This window comes from Hyperolius riggenbachi, chromosome 4, assembly GCF_040937935.1.
Source record: "Hyperolius riggenbachi isolate aHypRig1 chromosome 4, aHypRig1.pri, whole genome shotgun sequence".
Taxonomy (NCBI): domain Eukaryota; kingdom Metazoa; phylum Chordata; class Amphibia; order Anura; family Hyperoliidae; genus Hyperolius; species Hyperolius riggenbachi.
Genome location: NC_090649.1, coordinates 93,503,952 through 93,521,151, shown reverse-complemented (window position 1 = coordinate 93,521,151; position 17,200 = coordinate 93,503,952). Strand labels below are relative to the sequence as shown.

The 17,200-nt window shown below is 47.7% G+C and overlaps 1 protein-coding gene and 1 long non-coding RNA gene across 2 annotated transcripts in view; both read right to left on the bottom strand.

Moving 5' to 3' along the window:
- The window catches only part of LOC137571347 (uncharacterized), a 28,726-nt gene that overhangs the window by 10,954 nt on the left and 572 nt on the right, over positions 1-17,200 (bottom strand). The window lies entirely within an intron of this gene.
- LOC137571343 (lamina-associated polypeptide 2-like) lies at positions 15,035-16,478 on the bottom strand. Its single transcript, XM_068280306.1, has 2 exons — positions 16,424-16,478; positions 15,035-16,340 (listed from the first exon to the last, which is right to left on the bottom strand). Exons 1-2 carry the CDS (start codon positions 16,465-16,467, stop codon positions 15,035-15,037), a joined length of 1,350 nt encoding a protein of 449 aa, XP_068136407.1. The 5' UTR covers positions 16,468-16,478.

Below are 17,200 nucleotides of genomic sequence, written 5' to 3'. Positions count from 1 at the left end.
AATGAAAGATCACAGACCAATTTTACCCCCTTTCATGTAGTATGAGAGCCATACCTACACAGTCTATTCTATGGAGCTGAACTCCCCATCAGATAAAAATCTTTAAAAGATGCTGCACACAAAGATGCTGTACACACGCAACAGATCAGTATCTGCAAAAGATCAGTCCCTGCAAAATGCATTCATAGTCTATGACATCTGCAGATCCCATACACACCTTGTTTAATGGACATTCATCTGCAGATCAGACAATTATCTGCCGATCTGAAGATCCAACCTGGTGGATCTGATCTACAGATAATTGTCCGTTAAGCAAGGTGTGTATGAGATCTGCAGATATCATAGACTATGAATGCGTTTTGCAGGAATGGATCTTTTGCAGGAACAGATCTTTTGCAGATACTGATCTGTTGCGTGTGTACAGCATCTTTGTGTGCAGCATCTTGCAAAGATTATTTTCTGATGGGGAGTTCTGCTCCATAGAATAGACTGTGTAGAGTATGGCTCTCATACTACATGAAAGAGGGTAAAATTGGTCTGTGATCTTTCATTTTCCAAAGACTTTTATCTGACGTGTGTACCCACCTTAACACTGCACATCACTCTAAACACACCATCCCCACTGTCAAATATGGTGGTGGCAGTATCATGCTCGGGGGGTGCATCTCTTCAGCAAGAACAGGGAAGCTGGTCAGAGTTGATGGGAAGATGGATGGAGCCAAATACAGGGCAAACTTGGAAGAAAACCTCTTGGAGACTGCAAAAGACTTGAGACTGTGGCGGAGGTTCACCTTCCAGCAGGACAATGACCCTAAACATAAAGCCAGGGCAACAATGGAATGGTTTAAAACAAAACATATCCATGTATTAGAATGGCCCAGTCAAAGTCCAGATCTAAATCCAATAGAGAATCTGTGGCAAGATCTGAAAACTGCTGTTCACAAACGCTGTCCATCTAATCTGACTGAGCTGGAGCTGTTTTGCAAAGAAGAATGGGCAAGGATTTCAGTCTCTAGATGTGCAAAGCTGGTAGAGACATACCCTAAAAGACTGGCAGCTGTAATTGCAGCAAAAAGGTGGTTCTACAAAGTATTGACTCGGGCCAAATAATTACGCACACCCCACTTTGCTGTTATTTGTAAAAATGTTTGGAATGATGTATGATTTTCGATCCACTTCTCACATGTACACCACTTTGTATTGGTCTTTCACGTGGAATTCACATCTATGTCACACTACAGACAGCCTGTTAGCGCACTTCTGTGCGCACTAGTACTATCACTATTACAGGTGTACATTCCATGTCGCACGGTGCCGGGTTACCATCCATGCCTCCAACGCTACTCTACCCCCCTCGTACCTCCTACTCCAGGGCACAGCTACTCAAATGGGAACATATCTCAGTCCTTCACCCGGAGGACAGGCTCCTGACCAACTCTGTTTGGAACCACGTCCAAGAAATCACTGCTTCTTCGTCCTGGCCCTGCACCAACCAGCGCCGCAGGGGCTGTCGATCAGGTGTTCGGGTGAGGCTGAAGAGGAGAGGCCTGCGGTCATCCATTCCCGCGGTCCTCCTAGCAAACGTCCGCTCCCTCCCTAACAAGCTAGATGAACTGAGATTCCTCAGCGACAAGAGGGAACTCGGTAACACCCCAGTCTTTTGCTTTACCGAAACGTGGCTCCATAACGACATCCCTGAGAGTGCCCTCCAGCTCCCAGGTTTCAGCCTCATCCGAGCAGACCGTGACAGCACTCTCTCTGGGAAAAAGAAAGGGGGCGGCATCTGCTTCTACATCAGCTCTGTCTGGTGCCCAAACACCTCCGTACTGGCCAATCTACTCGGCCAGGGAGTTCTCTTCCTACGTCCTCGTGGGTGTGTATATCCCTCCTGATGCACAGGTAAATGCTGCCCTGCGTGATCTCAGTGACACTATCATGCAGTGGGAGACGGCCCTCCCGGACTCTATGTTCATCATCTTGGGGGATTTCAACAAAATTTAAAATCACAAACACTGGTCCACATGACAGCCCAGGGGCCCCAGGTCTCTCTCACTCACTGGGGCCCCCAAACCACAATGCGACACCTAGAGGGAAGTGCGGGCAAGCCCTGGACCTCTCACCTCCAGGGAACTCACCCCACCACCTCTAAACTGAATGCCAACTGCAACAAACACAATTGCTAACTTCCAGTCAGAGCAATATCCTGCCTCTACCTGGCCAGCAGACGCTAGTCAGCCAATCACCTGATTGGCTGACTAGCGTCTGCTGGCCAGATAGAGGCAGGATATTGCTCTGACTGGAAGTTAGCAATTGTGTTTGTTGCAGTTGGGATTTCAACAAAGCCAACCTCCGTATTGAGCTGCCCCGCTACCATCAGCACATCACCTGCCCCACCAGGAATGCAAACACCCTCGACCATTGCTACACGGTCCTGAAAGATGCAAACAAAGCAACACCGGGGGCAGCACTAGGCTCATCTGACCACTGCATCATCCACCTGATACCTACTTACAAAATGCGCCTGGAAACCTCAAAACCTGTCACCAAATCCTTCAAAGTGTGGTCAAGTGAGGCTAAACTACAACTTCAGGCCTGTTTTGACTGCACAGACTGGAAGGCTCTGGAATCGCCTAACCTGGACGAGTGGCCAGACAATGTATCCTCATACATTGGCTTCTGCGAGAACTCCTGCATCCCTACAAAATCCTTCAAGCTATATCCAAACGATAAACCGTGGTTCTCAAAAAAACTTCGACAACTGCGACGCACCAAAGAAGCTGCACACAAGTCCGGCAACCAGTAGGACTACAAGAGGGCAAGGAACGACCTAAACAGGGAACTGAGGTCCGCAATGAAGTGCTACACGGAAAAGCTGGAACAGAACCTCTCCTCAAACAACTCACGAGCTGTGTGGAAAGGGCTTAAGGCTGTCACCAACTACAAGCCTCCCCCTCAGCACGCTACACCCAGCACTGAGCTGGCAGAGAGTCTCAGCGACTTCTACTGCAGATTCAAGAACCAGCCAACACCTGCAGGACTCCCACAGCCGCCTGCACAATCCTCTGACGTTGACGCCCTGGGCCCGAATCCACCCCCACCGTCAGTGAGGGAGGCGGATGTACTGAAACACTTGCTAAGGCTAAATGCTAGGAAAGCCTCTGGTTCGGACGGAGTGTCACCAGCCTGCCTGAAAACTTGCGCTCGTCAGCTTGCTCCCACCCTCTCTTCCATCCTCACGAGGTCCCTCCAGGGAGGCAAAGTACCCGCGTGCTTCAAGAGGTCCACCATTATCCCTGTCCCCAAAAAGCAGGGAATCCTTGACCTCAACAACTTCAGGCCCGTGGCACTTACATCCGTGATCATGAAAGCTTTCGAAAGCACGGTGCTCCCCCTCCTTAAGCACTCCACAGAGGCACTGCTAGATCCACACCAGTTCGCGTACAGAGCAAACAGGTCCACTGATGATGCCATTAACATCTGCTTGGAGCTCGTCTATGATCACCTGGATAGACCGGACTCCTACGCCAGGATCCTCCTACTGGACTTCAGCTCAGCATTCAATACCATCAGCCTCAAAATACTGCAAGACAATCTTGCCGCAATAGGAGTCCACCCCACCCTACGCCTGTGGATCATGGACTTCCTCACCAACAGGTCCCAGGTTGTTAGGCTGGGCACCATCTCCTCACAACCTAGGATCACCAACACAGGAGCCCCACAAGGCTGCGTCCTGTCACCGTTTCTGTTCTCTCTGTATACAAATAACTGCAAATCCACGTCAGATTCGGTAAAAGTAATCAAATTCGCTGACGACACGATCATTGTCGGTCTCATCACCAATAATGATGAGAAAGAGTACTGCCACCAGGTTGAAGGTGTCTGTCACTGGTGCAGAGAGAACGGATTGGTCCTAAACACAGTGAAAACTGTGGAGATAATTGTCGATTTCAGGAGATGCGCCTCCAACCCGCCCCCAATCTGCATCGATGGCAAGGAGGTGGAAAGAGTCCCCAGCGTCCGCCTTCTGGGCACAACCATCTCAAATGACCTGAAGTGGAAGGCCAACACTGCCTCCACACAGAGGAAAGCCCAACAGAGACTCTTCTTTCTCCGCCAACTAAAAAAGTTTGGTATGGCCCAAAAACTTCTGACAAACTTCTACTCCGCTACAATTGAATCTGTCCTATGCTCTTCCATCCTGGTTTGGTATGCCAGCTCCTCTGCCAGCGACAGACTGAAACTGCAGAGGGTCATCAGATCAGTGGAGAGGATCATCGGGAGATCCCTTCCCTCTCTGGACCTCCTTTACCATTCCAGGCTGTACTCCAGAGCATTAAAGATCACCAACGACCCCTCACACCCAGGCCATCGCTTCTTTAGTCAGCTCCCCTCGAGCCGGAGACCCCGGTTCCGGTCCATCTTCACCAAGACCTCAAGGCATAAAAACAGTTTCTTTCCCTCGGCTGTCAACCTTCTGAACTCTCTCCAAGCAACTGCCCATCCCCACACCACCATGCCGGCACTGAGGCACTCGATACACAGCTAGACGGCACTCTAGCTCAAGCTGACTTTTGACTTTTTTGGGATGTTTTTGTGTTGTAACTTATGCTACATAGTCTCTCTCTGCAAATGTGTTCCTTTCTAACTGCTTGATTTGTCCTGTATCTGTATCTATATCCTGTATCAGTACCCTGTACGTGCCAAGCCCAATTCCGGGCACGACCCAGTCGTGCTTGGCGATAATAAAGATTCTGATTCTGAATACAATTGATGCATTTTTGTAGCAGTAATGTTACAAAATGTGGAAAACTTCAAGGGGGCCGAATACTTTTGCAACCCACTGTAAATCCGGGCCTTTACATAGCTGTAGTGCATGGGTGTTGTACAAAGAACTACCCTTTATGTCTTCTGCAAACAAAGCTTTTGGAAGATAAGATCCTAACAGCCCACATTCAGTACAAAGGTGACCAGCTTACATGTTTTTATTACAACATGAAAATATGTGCTTCATACACCATCCTGTGAGCCCCAGCTTACTGTTCCACTAATGCAGACACTAAACAGGAAGAGGGTGGGAGATGTGAGTAAGGCAGCACAAGATGAATCAGGAGCTTACCTAGTTCACATCCTCCTGAGTTACAAGCACCAGCAAACTTGTTTATCATTAACAGCAGACTACAAGATTCTTTTCACCAATCTGTTGCACTTGCCATATTTTGTCCACTCAGAACAGAGACACACAAACACACACATGGCCAGTGCACACAAAAAAGCGATAGTGTAATTGCAAACGCTCAGCGCTTTTTGAAGTGCTTTTTATAGGCGATTCTAGGCCCGTGCCTAGCAATTTTCAAATCATGCCTAGCGATTCTTGGAGCAAAACGCTTAGCGGTTTTTATTTTTTGTTACAGTAGAGCTGGAACTGGACAGCTTCTGTAACAAAAACGCTTGGAAAAAAATCGCTCTGATCTAGCGCTTTTCAGAGCGATTTTCCACTTTCCTATATATATATATATATATATATATATATATATATATATATATATATATATATATATATATATATATATATAGGATGAATCGCCTCAGAAATCAGCAGAAATGCTGCAGGAGCCGCGTTTGCATTTGGGAGAAAATCACATTGCTCTGGTGTGATCCATCCCATTCAAATACATTAGCCACATTAGCTCTCAGAAGCGCTTTTGGTGTGCACCAGCACACACACAGTTTAGTAGTGGCACATAACTTCTTTAATTAACAATCTGGGAAATGCTTCCCTCCTCCTCTGTCCAAATCTGTGCCCTGGTTGACTGAGGACAGCTAGTTAGTTATAACTGAATTATTGCTTCTGTTTTAAGAAGGCAAATTTGAGCAAGCATTGCTTATTACTAGGGCTTTTTGGTCCCTTTTATCCCCCTATACATTCCTAGTGGTTTGGATCACCCCAAGCTGCTTGGTTACTATGAAATACAGACAAACACACACCAGGAGAAACAACAAATCATGCAGGTTGTTTTACTACTGCATAAAAAAGACACACACAAAATACACACAAAAACAAACTACAATTTACTGGGGTGGGGGATTTTCTTTTCTTTACTTCCATAACAAAACTTTTGCTGGTTGTGGCTCTCAGTAACATTACAAGGGTGTCCTGTAACATTACATGTAATTGCATGCAGACCAGGCACAGAGCCTTTGGAGTAGACAGGCGGGAGAGATTGTGTGGGGGAAGGGGACAGAAATGATTCTTTCCTTTGTGGAAGGAAAAAAAGCAGCTATTTTGTATACGCATACCGAAGCTGATGTTTCTGGTGTGTCCTGAGGACATTTAACATTTAGGCCTCATTCACACCTAATAACGTAAACACAAGCTTTTTGCATGTTTTTTTTTTGTTTCCCCTCCCGACGCTCCACTGCGCGCTGCGTTTTTGTAAAAAGCGCTTTTCTAAATGCTTTTTGAGAGCGGTTTTGTCATTCACTCCCTGACGCAAGTCAGGAAGTGAACTCTTTGACATGGAAAAGAATACATTGGGCTCTATTCATAGAAGGTTACTGCAAGTTTTCCGCTCAAAACAGCGGATTTTCCCGTCCATTTAGCAAAGTGGGCATTCATAAAAGCTGTTCCCGCATGAAAATCTACAATCCCCCAGCAGAGCGAGAAATTTCCGCCTTCTCCAGTGTTTTTCTAGATTTATCTAGAAAAAAAGTAACAAAATGGCCATTCATAAAGTTTAGAGGAAGCGGTATGTGGACGGGAAATACCGCTTCCTCTGATTTTGCGGATTACATACAAGTGAATGGGACAGACCTCCCAGAGAGAGCAGTGCACAGAGGGACTCTGCCGGCTGAAGTGTTTCCGCATGCCTTCCGACAGCTTACCGCCAGCCTTCAGCGGGAGATCTCCGCACTTGCATCGCAGCTGGCAAGATTTCTATGAATGACCACCCAGAAGTCTAAAATACCGCTGCGGTATTTTCCCTCCAGGAGTTTTTTCGCCACAACTTTTTTATGAATAGAGCCCATTATATTTATTCTTAAAAACACGAATTCTATCGCTATACAAAGCGATTTTGTGAGCGTTTTGTGATTTTCCTATACCTTCCATTCAGGCAAAATCGCCTCATAAATGGTACAGGCACCACTTTAATAAATGGATCGGAAACAAACCGCTCAGATGTGAAATCTCTCATAAGGAATCATTGCACAAGCGTTTTGAGGGCGATTTTGAAAATCACATGCACTTGAGAAATAACGCAGAACTCCCTATGTGTGAACAAGGGTCAGGGTCACACTTAGCAGAATCCCATGAGTTTTCCAATATGTTCTACGGGGAAAACTCATGCGATTCTGCCAAGTGTGACCCCGGCCTTAACTCTTACACATACGTTAGAGAAAAGTTGTTTGAAACCTCCATCAAACTACAGATTTCGCTGTTTTGGAAAACCGCATGCACGTAACCCCTGCTTCACCATCTTTCCTCATCCAAATATGCATTTTCTGTGAGCAGAGGAGGAGATTACGAAACAATTAAAGTTCTGTGACCCTAATTGTTCCCACTGAAATCAATTAGATGATAATCTGAGAAGCCTCACCCAGTCTAGCTATAAAATAATACAACTGCATATCCTGGACATCCCTGCACTACTTTCTAACAAGACATTTCCTAGTCACCAGTTACCTAACTCCCAAAATGCCTTCAGACACCTACAATGGCTTGCAGAAGGCAAAATACATATTTTCAGAGCTCAGTAATGTGGCAGTTACAGATGAAAAGGCAAGTAAAAAAATAATGTTCTGTTATTTTAATGCGGTGATAGTGCATTTTTTTTTCCAACTTGTCGCCTTGAATATGTTAAAGGGACCCTGAGCAGTGTCAGAAAAAGGAAATCTGGACTTACCTAAGGCTTCCTCCAGGGCCCCTGGCATACTCTTTGTCCTTTCCATGTTCCTGCTGGGGGCTCTGGTAATCCGGTGACTTTGGCTAAAGTTGCATGTGCGCACCATCACGCTGATTGCCATAAGCTTCCTGTGTGGTTCTCTGAAGACAGAAACGTGCATGCGCAGGACACTTACAGCGACTGGTGTGATGATGTGCCAGGGGCGCACGTGCAATTTCAAACAAAGGCCTCTATTCATAAAGCATTCCCGCATGCGGTAATGCTCAAAACAGCTGACTTAACCGACCATTTAGCAAAGTGTCCATTCATAAAAGCGGTTTCCGCTTGAAAAGCTACAATTCCTGAGCAGTGCGGGAAATTACCGCCTAATGCGGTGATTATCTCAACACATGTCAATTCATAAAAATTAGAGCAAGCTGAATTAGGACGGAGAATACTTGCTGTTTAGAAAAGGAAATAAGCATGCAGATAACAGCCAAGATAATGGGGACAAACCTCCCAGGCAGCAGCAGTGAGAACGGAACAAAAAAGGCTTTCCGGAATACCAAGGCTATGTTTATTAACCTCTTGGGTACCTGTTTTCAGATAAATTGTACATCAGAAAGCCTGCATGTGTAACATTTCTTGAAGTTCTTCTAAGCTGCTGCAATTAGATTGTTCAGAAAGACTAAAGGTAGCCATACACTGGTCGATTTGACCAACAGATAGATCCCTCTCTGATTGAATCTGATCAGAGAGGGATCACATGGCTGCCTTTACTGCAAACAGATTGTGAATCGATTTCAGCCTTAAACCGATCACAATCTGCTGAGCTGCCGCCACCCCCGGGCCCCCGCATACATTACCTGAAGCCTGGTCCCAGGCATCTTCTCCGCATCCGGCATAACTTTCGGCATAACTTTCTGTCACTCCAGTGGCAGCGGAAGTTCAAATAGACCACCCTCTATTTGTACTTCCGCTGTCACTGCAGTGACACAGGAAGTTATGCTGGATGCCGGGATGCGTAAGCTGATGTGCAGAAGATGCCAGCCGAGAGGTGATGCGGAGAAGATGCCGGGAGCCAGCTTCAGGTAATTTATACCCGAGTCGGTCGTACGCCGCTAGCGATGCGCTCCTTACCCGTGCCGGTCGACGGTAATTTCCCGCACGGCGCGATCGACGGGACCGATCTATTTCGGGCCGGAATAGATCGAAAATTAGCGTGTTGCGTGAACAATTTGACAGCAGATTCGATCCCAGTGATCGAAACTGCTGTCGATCGGCGGGTAATCGGCCTAGTGTATGGCCAGCTTAATAGACAGATTCAGAGCAGATTAAGGGCAAGGAGAGGCAGTTTTGGAAAAAATGCACATCTAAAGGGAAGTTGGGGCTGCCTCCTTTATAGTAACTCTGTCTCTGCACAGATAAACTGTATTAACCACCCTGGCGTTCTGATTAAATCGCCAGGGTGGCTGCGGGAGGGTTTTTTTTAAATTAAAAAAAAACTATTTCATGCAGCCAACTGAAAGTTGGCTGCATGAAAGCCCACTAGAGGGCGCTCCGGAGGCGATCTTCCGATCGCCTCCGGCGGCAAGGAATAACACGGAAGGCCGCAATGAGCGGCCCTCCGTGAGCGGAGTGACGTCATGGACGTCAGCCGCCTCCGATCCAGCCCTTAGCGCTGGCCGGAACTGTTTGTTCCGGCTACGCTGGGCTCGGGCGGCTGGGGGGACCCTCTTTCGCCGCTGCACGCGGCGGATCGCCGCGCTGCAGCGGCGATCAGGCAGCACACGCGGCTGGCAAAGTGCCGGCTGCGTGTGCTGCTTTTTATTTGGTGGAAATCGGCCCAGCAGGGCCTGAGCGGCAGCCTCTGGCGGTGTTGGACGAGCTGAGCTCGTCCAGACCGCTCAGCAGGTTAACTCAGCCAGCACCGCTAGTTTAGTGTGGGAATTCCCCGACCCCTTATCACAAGTGTTAACATTTTTATGAATTAACACTCAAAAGTCTAAAATACCGATGCAGTGATTTTCAGCCAAGATGCGTTTTTTTTTTGTTTTTTTTTACCGCAAATGCTTTATGAATAGACCCCAAAGTCGCTAGATTACTGGAGCTGCCAGCGGGACCACAGAAAGGACGAAGATGATGTCGTTGGCTATGTGGAGGGGCAAATCCCCCCCCCCCTTAAAGACCAGGTGAATTTGCATGGGGGGGGGGGGGTCAGGCAGCTGGATCCTCAGGGCCCTTTTCCACTAGCAATCGCTAGCGTTCACGCTAAACGCTAGCGATTGCTGAATCGCAAGTGCAGGAAACTTCCCGGCGATTGCGTTCACGATTTTGCTATGCAATGCACTGCATAGCAAAATCGCGGCAAAGATCGCTCCGCAGTGCGATCGTGTTTGAGTCAAAAACGAATCGCGGTAGTGGAAATTACCTACCGCGATTCCTATGTTAAAAAGCAAACCGTGGCGATTTCAAAATGACTAGTGGTTTGCGATTCAGCATCGCAAACGCCGCTAGTGGAAAAGAGCCCTCAGTGTTTCTTGCTGGACTGTGTTCCCCTCCCCCTCCCAGCAGCCTTTACTCCCCTTCCAGCGATGAGCCGCAGTGGACCCCTCCGCTCTGGGCGGTATCCCCGCTCGTACTGCCGCTCAATTCCAGGTCCAGTGGCATAGCAATAGGAGTTGCAGTGGTAGCTACCGCATCGGGGCCACAAGGGTCCACCCTCTATTACAGTATTAGCTCTGTATTGATCCTGTGCTGGTAATCACTTCTACAGATGCTTTGAATAGTAGTAATCCTTAACACACTGTTTCCCATCCCCCTTCTTGCAACTCTGACACTGGTCGTCCTTGGCAGGTTTTGGTGCGCCATAATCAATTATGTATAGAGTGCTTGGGGGAGCCCCATGTAAAACTTGCACCAGGGCCCATAGCTCCTTAGCTACGCCACTGTCCAGGTCACAGCTTGAAGTCATCAAGCCTGGACCAGGCACTGACACCAGAGCAAGTGGAGATACTGGCCAGAGCGGAGGGGATCGCTGGGGGAATGCCAGGAAGGTAAATGTGGATCCTCTTCAGGGCTACGGGAAGATGGCGTTCGAAGCCCTGTACTGGAGACTATGTGTCTCCAGTACAGGGCTTTGGGCTCCATCTTCCCGTAGTCCTGCTATTCCTCAGCGCGGGAGACTGCAGAAGGATCGTCCAGGGAGCTGCGTGCCAGAGGCCGGCCAGGAGAGGAGAATTCTGTCAGGTGAGTAAATTATTATTTATTTTTTTGCAGGTGAAATGTTGCCCACATTACGTTTATGGTACTTATCCGTTAGCCGGGCGCATCCTCTAGGTGGCGACAAAACTCCACCAGAGTTACCTCTTTCCCTACTATCCATGTCGGCCTGGAGGGGGAATAGTAATTAGCGCCACCTGCCGGATGCGCCCGGCTAACGGATAAGTACCCGTTTATTTTCTGGTGTCTGGGGTAACTGTTGCTGCATTTATTATTTAATGGTCATAGTTGGCTATATTTGCTGCTTCCCTCAACTACAGTATTAGCGCTCTATTGGTCCTGTGCTCATAATAATCACTTCTATAGATACTTTGCATAGTGGTAATCATTAACAAACTGTTCCCCATTCCCTTCTTGCACCTTTGACACTAGTTGCCATTGGCAGGTTTTGGTGCGCCACATCAATTGTTATGTATTGAGGGCTGGGGGAGGGGGGGGGGGGTAGCATTATAAAACTTGCATCAGGGCCCACAGCGCCTTAACTACACCACTGAGATCAATTCTCAAACTTGTAGTTCAACTTGCAATTTTTTTTTTTAAAGCAATTACACCTTATTCGTCACATGCATGTGGCAAGTGTCATACCGGTAGCACACATCAGTATAACACTGATTTCTTCAGGGCACAATAACGGAAAATTGTTACTTACCTATCGGTAATTTTCCTTTCCCGATGCTTACATGTCATCACACATGGGTAGATGCCCCGCCCACTCTACCCCACAGGATCTTAATTAGTATAAAAGTTCAACAGTGCTGGCCCCCCCCAGTCTCCGTAAGCCTCGACTTATCGAAACTCACAGGAAGGGAGGGACCAGTGTGATGACATGTAAGCATCGGGAAAGGAAAATTACCGATAGGTAAGTAACAATTTTCCGTTTTCCCTATGCTTCCATGTCATCACACATGGGATCTAACTAGGAAAAAGAAGGGAGGGACTCTAGATATGATGCTTAAACAAAATACAATCTTTAATTATTATATTGTGAATCATCCAGTACAGCTTTTCCAAACATTAAGGTAGACTGTGAAGACAGGTCAACTCTATAATGGCGCATAAAGGTGCTAATTGATGACCAATTTGCCGCCTGACACACTTTTTCTGCCGGCACCTTATTTAAAGCTGCCCATGAGGTCGACATACTTCGTGTGGAGTGAGCATTTAATTGTTGAGGGGGGTCTAACCCTCTCGACTTGTAGGCCATCTGAATTGTTTTAACGATCCAGGTGGCTATCGTTCTTGCCGAGGCCGGCTGACCCTTTCTATACCCCGCTGGAATTACCCATAGTCTCTCAGTTTTCCTTATATCTGAGGTTAGTTCTAAGTAACCTTTAAGCGCTTGGCCTACATCCAGTGGGTGAACTTCTTCTCCTTCTTCCTGCATGAATGTTGGCAGAGTCCAGTCCTGATTGAGGTGATATGTGGATGTAACTTTCGGAATAAACTCCTGAATTGGTCTCAGTAGTACTCTGTCAGGGAAGAATGTCAGGTATGGTTCCATGCATCCTAAGGCCTGTAGCTCTGACACCCTCCTGGCTGAGGCCAATGCCACTAGGAAAACGGTTCTTAACGTTATGTTCCATAGCGAGTTTTCTCGTATTGGGTAAAACGGTTGTTTAGTTAAGGCTTCGAGGACTAATGGTAAGTCCCATTTTGGAAAAGTAGCCTTCTTAGGGGGTCTTATCCTTAATACACCCTTCAGGAACTGTTTAATCAACGGATGGATGGCCCACTGCTTTCCGGTCAATGCTGATAGCGCCGAGATGTGGACCTTCAGTGTGTGGTACCCCAACTCCATATTGAGACCTCTCTGCATGAACTCTAGGATATGATGCGGTTCTGGTTCTGTAGGTGGAAATTGAAGCTCTTGTGACAGTTGAAGGAACCTGTTCCAAACTCTCTGGTAGGTGGAGTTCGTAGTGGGTTTCCTGGCGCTTAGGATAGTTTTAATCACTTCCTGTGAGCATCCTGCCAGCTCCAGCCTCCTCCCCTCAATCGCCAGGCCATGAGACTCAACCTCTTGGGATTCGGATGGAAGGCTGTTCCCTGTGAAAGAAGATCTCTGCTGCATGGGAGAGGAAGTGGTGACTGTAACCTCATGTCCCACAGGAGGGGGAACCACGGCCGATTCGGCCAGTATGGGATTACTGCTATTATTGTCACGTCCTCCTTGTAGAGTCTCAGTAGTAAGCGTTGTATCAGCGGAATCGGGGGGAAGACGTACGCTGTTGTAAAGCTCCAGTCTGCCGTCAGTGCATCTACTGCTAGGGCTTGTACACAATGCCTCCTGGAGTAAAAGTGTTTGCATTTGGAGTTTTCTGGGGTCGCCATGAGGTCCAGTTGGGGTCTGCCCAGATGCTTGCAAACCCATTGGTATACTTCCGTAGACAGGCTCCACTCGTTGTTGCTCAACGTGTGTCTGCTTAAGTAGTCCGCCAATATGTTCTCTTTCCCCGGTATATATATAGCTGTTATGTCCCAGAGATGCTGTTCTGCGTACTGAAAGATTATTGCCGTCTCTTGAAGAAGTGATAAGCTCTTTGTTCCCCCCTGCCTCCGTATATAGGAGACAGCCGTGTTGTTGTCTATTTGCAGGACTACAGTCTTGTTCTTCGTCAAATGAGAAAAACCTAGTAGGGCCTGGTATACTGCTCTTATTTCTAGGATGTTCGACTGGGTATGCTGATCTGCATTCTTCCATAGACCCTGTGCTGTCAGTGTGTTGCAGTGTGCTCCCCACCCTCGAAGGCTGGCATCTGTCGTAATGGTGATCGAGTTCATAACTTCGATCATGTGTCCCTTGGACAGGTTGTCGGTCTTCGTCCACCATAAGAGACTGTTCCTCATTAGAGCCGTCATATATATAACCTGATTCCAACTCTCCTTGTTCCATTGGGCCAGGAATCCCCATTGGAATGGCCTCACGTGCCAGTGTGCCCATCTCACTACCTGAACCGTCGATGTCATCGAACCCAACAGACTGACACATTGTCTTGCACGGAGTGTGTCCACCGAAATTACTTGATTTATCCTCTGTATCAGTAACGTCATTTTCGCTGGAGGAAGACTCACTATGTTGTGATTCGTCTGAAATAGGGCCCCCAGGAAAATCATAGACTGAGTTGGTTCCAGTTGGCTCTTGTCCATATTTATTCTCCATCCGAAGTGACTGAGGGAATCTAGAAGAGTTCTTCTCTGAGTAATTAGGGTCTCTTTGTCTGACGCTAGAAGTAGCAGGTCGTCCAGATAATGGAATAGACGTAGGCCTTTTGTTCTTAATAGGGCCACTAAGGAAAGTAGGATTTTGGTGAAAGTCCGTGGTGCCGTGCAGATTCCAAAAGGCAAGCATGTGAACTGGTAGTGACTCGGACCTACTGCAAATCTTAGAAAACCTCTGGAACCTCGAGTGGATGGGGACGTGCAAATAGGCGTCCTCGAGGTCCGCAGATAGCATCCAGTCTGATCGCCTTACTGCTTGGATAATCGAGTGTAGAGTCTCCATCTTGAATCTTTTGACTTTTATATGTTTGTTCAAGTAGCGTAGATCGAGGACGGGTCTCAGGTCTCCCGTTTTTTTCAGCACAAAAAAGAGTGGGGAGTACACCCCCTTCCCTCTCTGATCGTCTGGTACTGGTATTATCGCTCTCTTGTCCAGGAGAGTAATTATATAATCCATAAGTACTTTTGTCTTGTCCTTGTTTCTTGGAATCCTTGTGGTAACAAAGTGTGTTTTGGGAGGTTTCTTCGCAAAGGTCCAGCGATGACCCCGTGATATCGTCCTTGTAACCCACGGATTGTCTATTTCTTTCATCCAAACATGCCCGAACTCCTTTAATCTTCCCCCTACCGGGCATACTTGGATGGATTTGCTGTCAAAAAGACTTTTGTTGGTTTGGGGTCGATGTAGTTGTTTTCTGGCGTGTTATTCTTTGGAGATTAGCATGACTGCTCTGCCAGTTCTTCTTAAATTCTCTGCCCGGTCTATATGATCTGGCGGTACGGAGTCTAGATTGCTGGAATCTATTGGTTTGGAAATTAGGTCTTCTGCTTGGCTTTCTGTCCTGGGGTAATAGTCCGGACTTCCCCCCTGTTACCCTCTGTATAGCACTATCCAGCTCTTTACCAAACAGATTATCTCCGTCGTACGGTATCTTACACCACTCTTGACGCGACGATTGATCTGCTGACCAGGATTTTAGCCATAGGGCTCTTTTAGCTACCACTGACGATGCCATAGTTCTAGCTGTGCATCTGATAATATCTACGGCTGCCTCGCCCACGTAATCCGCTGTTAGGTTGAAGTCGTCTAACGCCTTTATAATAGCTTCCTTGTCAGCGTCGGCCCGAACTGCCTCCTCTATATTTATAGTCCAGGCTCTGATAGCTCTTGCCACTGAGGTTAATGCTACCGCTGGTTTCGTGGCGCTCCCTGCTAAGGTATATATTTTCTTCAGTTCAGAGTCCATCTTCTTTTCCATTACGTCCTTGAATGATGCCACGTTGTCCCTTGGTAGCGTAATGTGCTTTGCCAATCTAGTGACGGAAGCATCAACTGTTGGTGGATTATCCAGAGATTTTGTATTCTTAGGCTTCATGGGATATAATTTTGTCATACGGTTGTTCAGGGGTGGCTTCTTGTCTAGCTTCTCCCATTCCTCTTTAATAATGTCCGCAATTTCGTCCATCATAGGAAATGAGGTTGTTTTTTTCTTGAGATGAGAGTAATACTCCTTGTGTCTTCTAGAGCTAGTAGAAGGTTGTTCGTCGTCTGAACTCTCCCATTCAATTGCCTCGCGTACCGCCTGTAGGTAGGGCTGTACTAGAGCGAAGTCGAAACCCCCAGCAATTTCTTCTGATTCGCTAGCTGGTGTAGCCTGTTCCGTAAGTGGTACTGCTTGAGAAGGGAGTGAGGCTACATACTCCTTCATTGACTCCTGAACGGCGTCCTTTATCATCTGTGACACATCCATAGGAGTCTGTGACGATTGTCTTGCCATGTCCGCAAAGCAGGACCTGCATACATTCTTGTCTGGCATAGTCTCCTTGTCACATGCCCAGCAGCGTCTGTACGGGTGGCTTCTGAGCGGAGACCTACTCCTTTCTCTATCTTCAGTAGATGCTCCAGATCCTCTTGTCTTAGATTTGGATCTGGACTTTTTCTTGTGGTGTTTTCTAGGACTGAAGAGATAATTACTATCAGTGTTTGTTCCACCTCTTTTTAGGGCTTAAGAACCTACCTTCTCACCCCCACCCCCCCCTACCTTAGAGCCCTTTGCTGGTCTGCTGGAAGAGCTGGAGGATCCATAGTGCCAGCTAAAACAGCTGCAAGGAAGAAACAGAAAAAACAGGTAAGGAGGCATCCTAAAGTTACCCCACGTTCCCAGGATAACCTGCCGTTCTACTCACTCCTATTAGTCCCAAGGTTTTCCCCAGAGGATGTCCCCGGCTGCATCGTGCGCTCCTGCCGATCTGGCTGCTGAGAATCTCCCTCCATGGCGGCGTCCTGCTAATACAGAGCATAGCAGTGAGCGGACGCCGCCACAGAGTTTAAATCCTTGATGCGCCGAGATCTCCGCCCCGCCCACTTCCGGCCCAGCGCGCGCCCAATCCGAGCAGAGACCCTGGAACGCGGAAGTGGTGGACGCGTGGAGCGCACGCTGGCCCGGGGATGCGCGGAAGTCCGGAGAGACCAGAGAGGCCAAGGGAGGGAGACTGGCGTAGGGACACGGGCAACCCCAGGATGCAATAGGGGAGAAAAAGGTGAGAGCGGATCCCCCAGCGGGTGCAATGCATTTAGCATTTTCTAAAAGCGTCCAGGGCTGACCACTGATCCGGCCCATGCCATCCGAGGGGGCGCAAATAACAGGTTATTTAAACCTTATGTATAGGATGCGACCCCCTAACCCCCTGAGTACCAGCAGAGTGGGGGGACTCCCCAACTAATTTATAGTTGTAACGGGAGAGGTAGAAAAACAACAATTAGGTAGGGGGGAGAAAAGGGGGGAAAAAAAAAAAAACTATCAGGCAAATCTTGCCCT

Coding starts and splice junctions, on each gene's coding strand:
- LOC137571343 (XM_068280306.1), bottom strand. CDS start 16,467: ATGGATCCTCCAGCTCTTCCAGCAGACCAGCAAAGGGCTCTAAG. Junction 16,341..16,423: donor GACCAGCAAAGGGCTCTAAG/GTAGGGGGGGGT, acceptor TTATCTCTTCAG/TCCTAGAAAACACCACAAGA.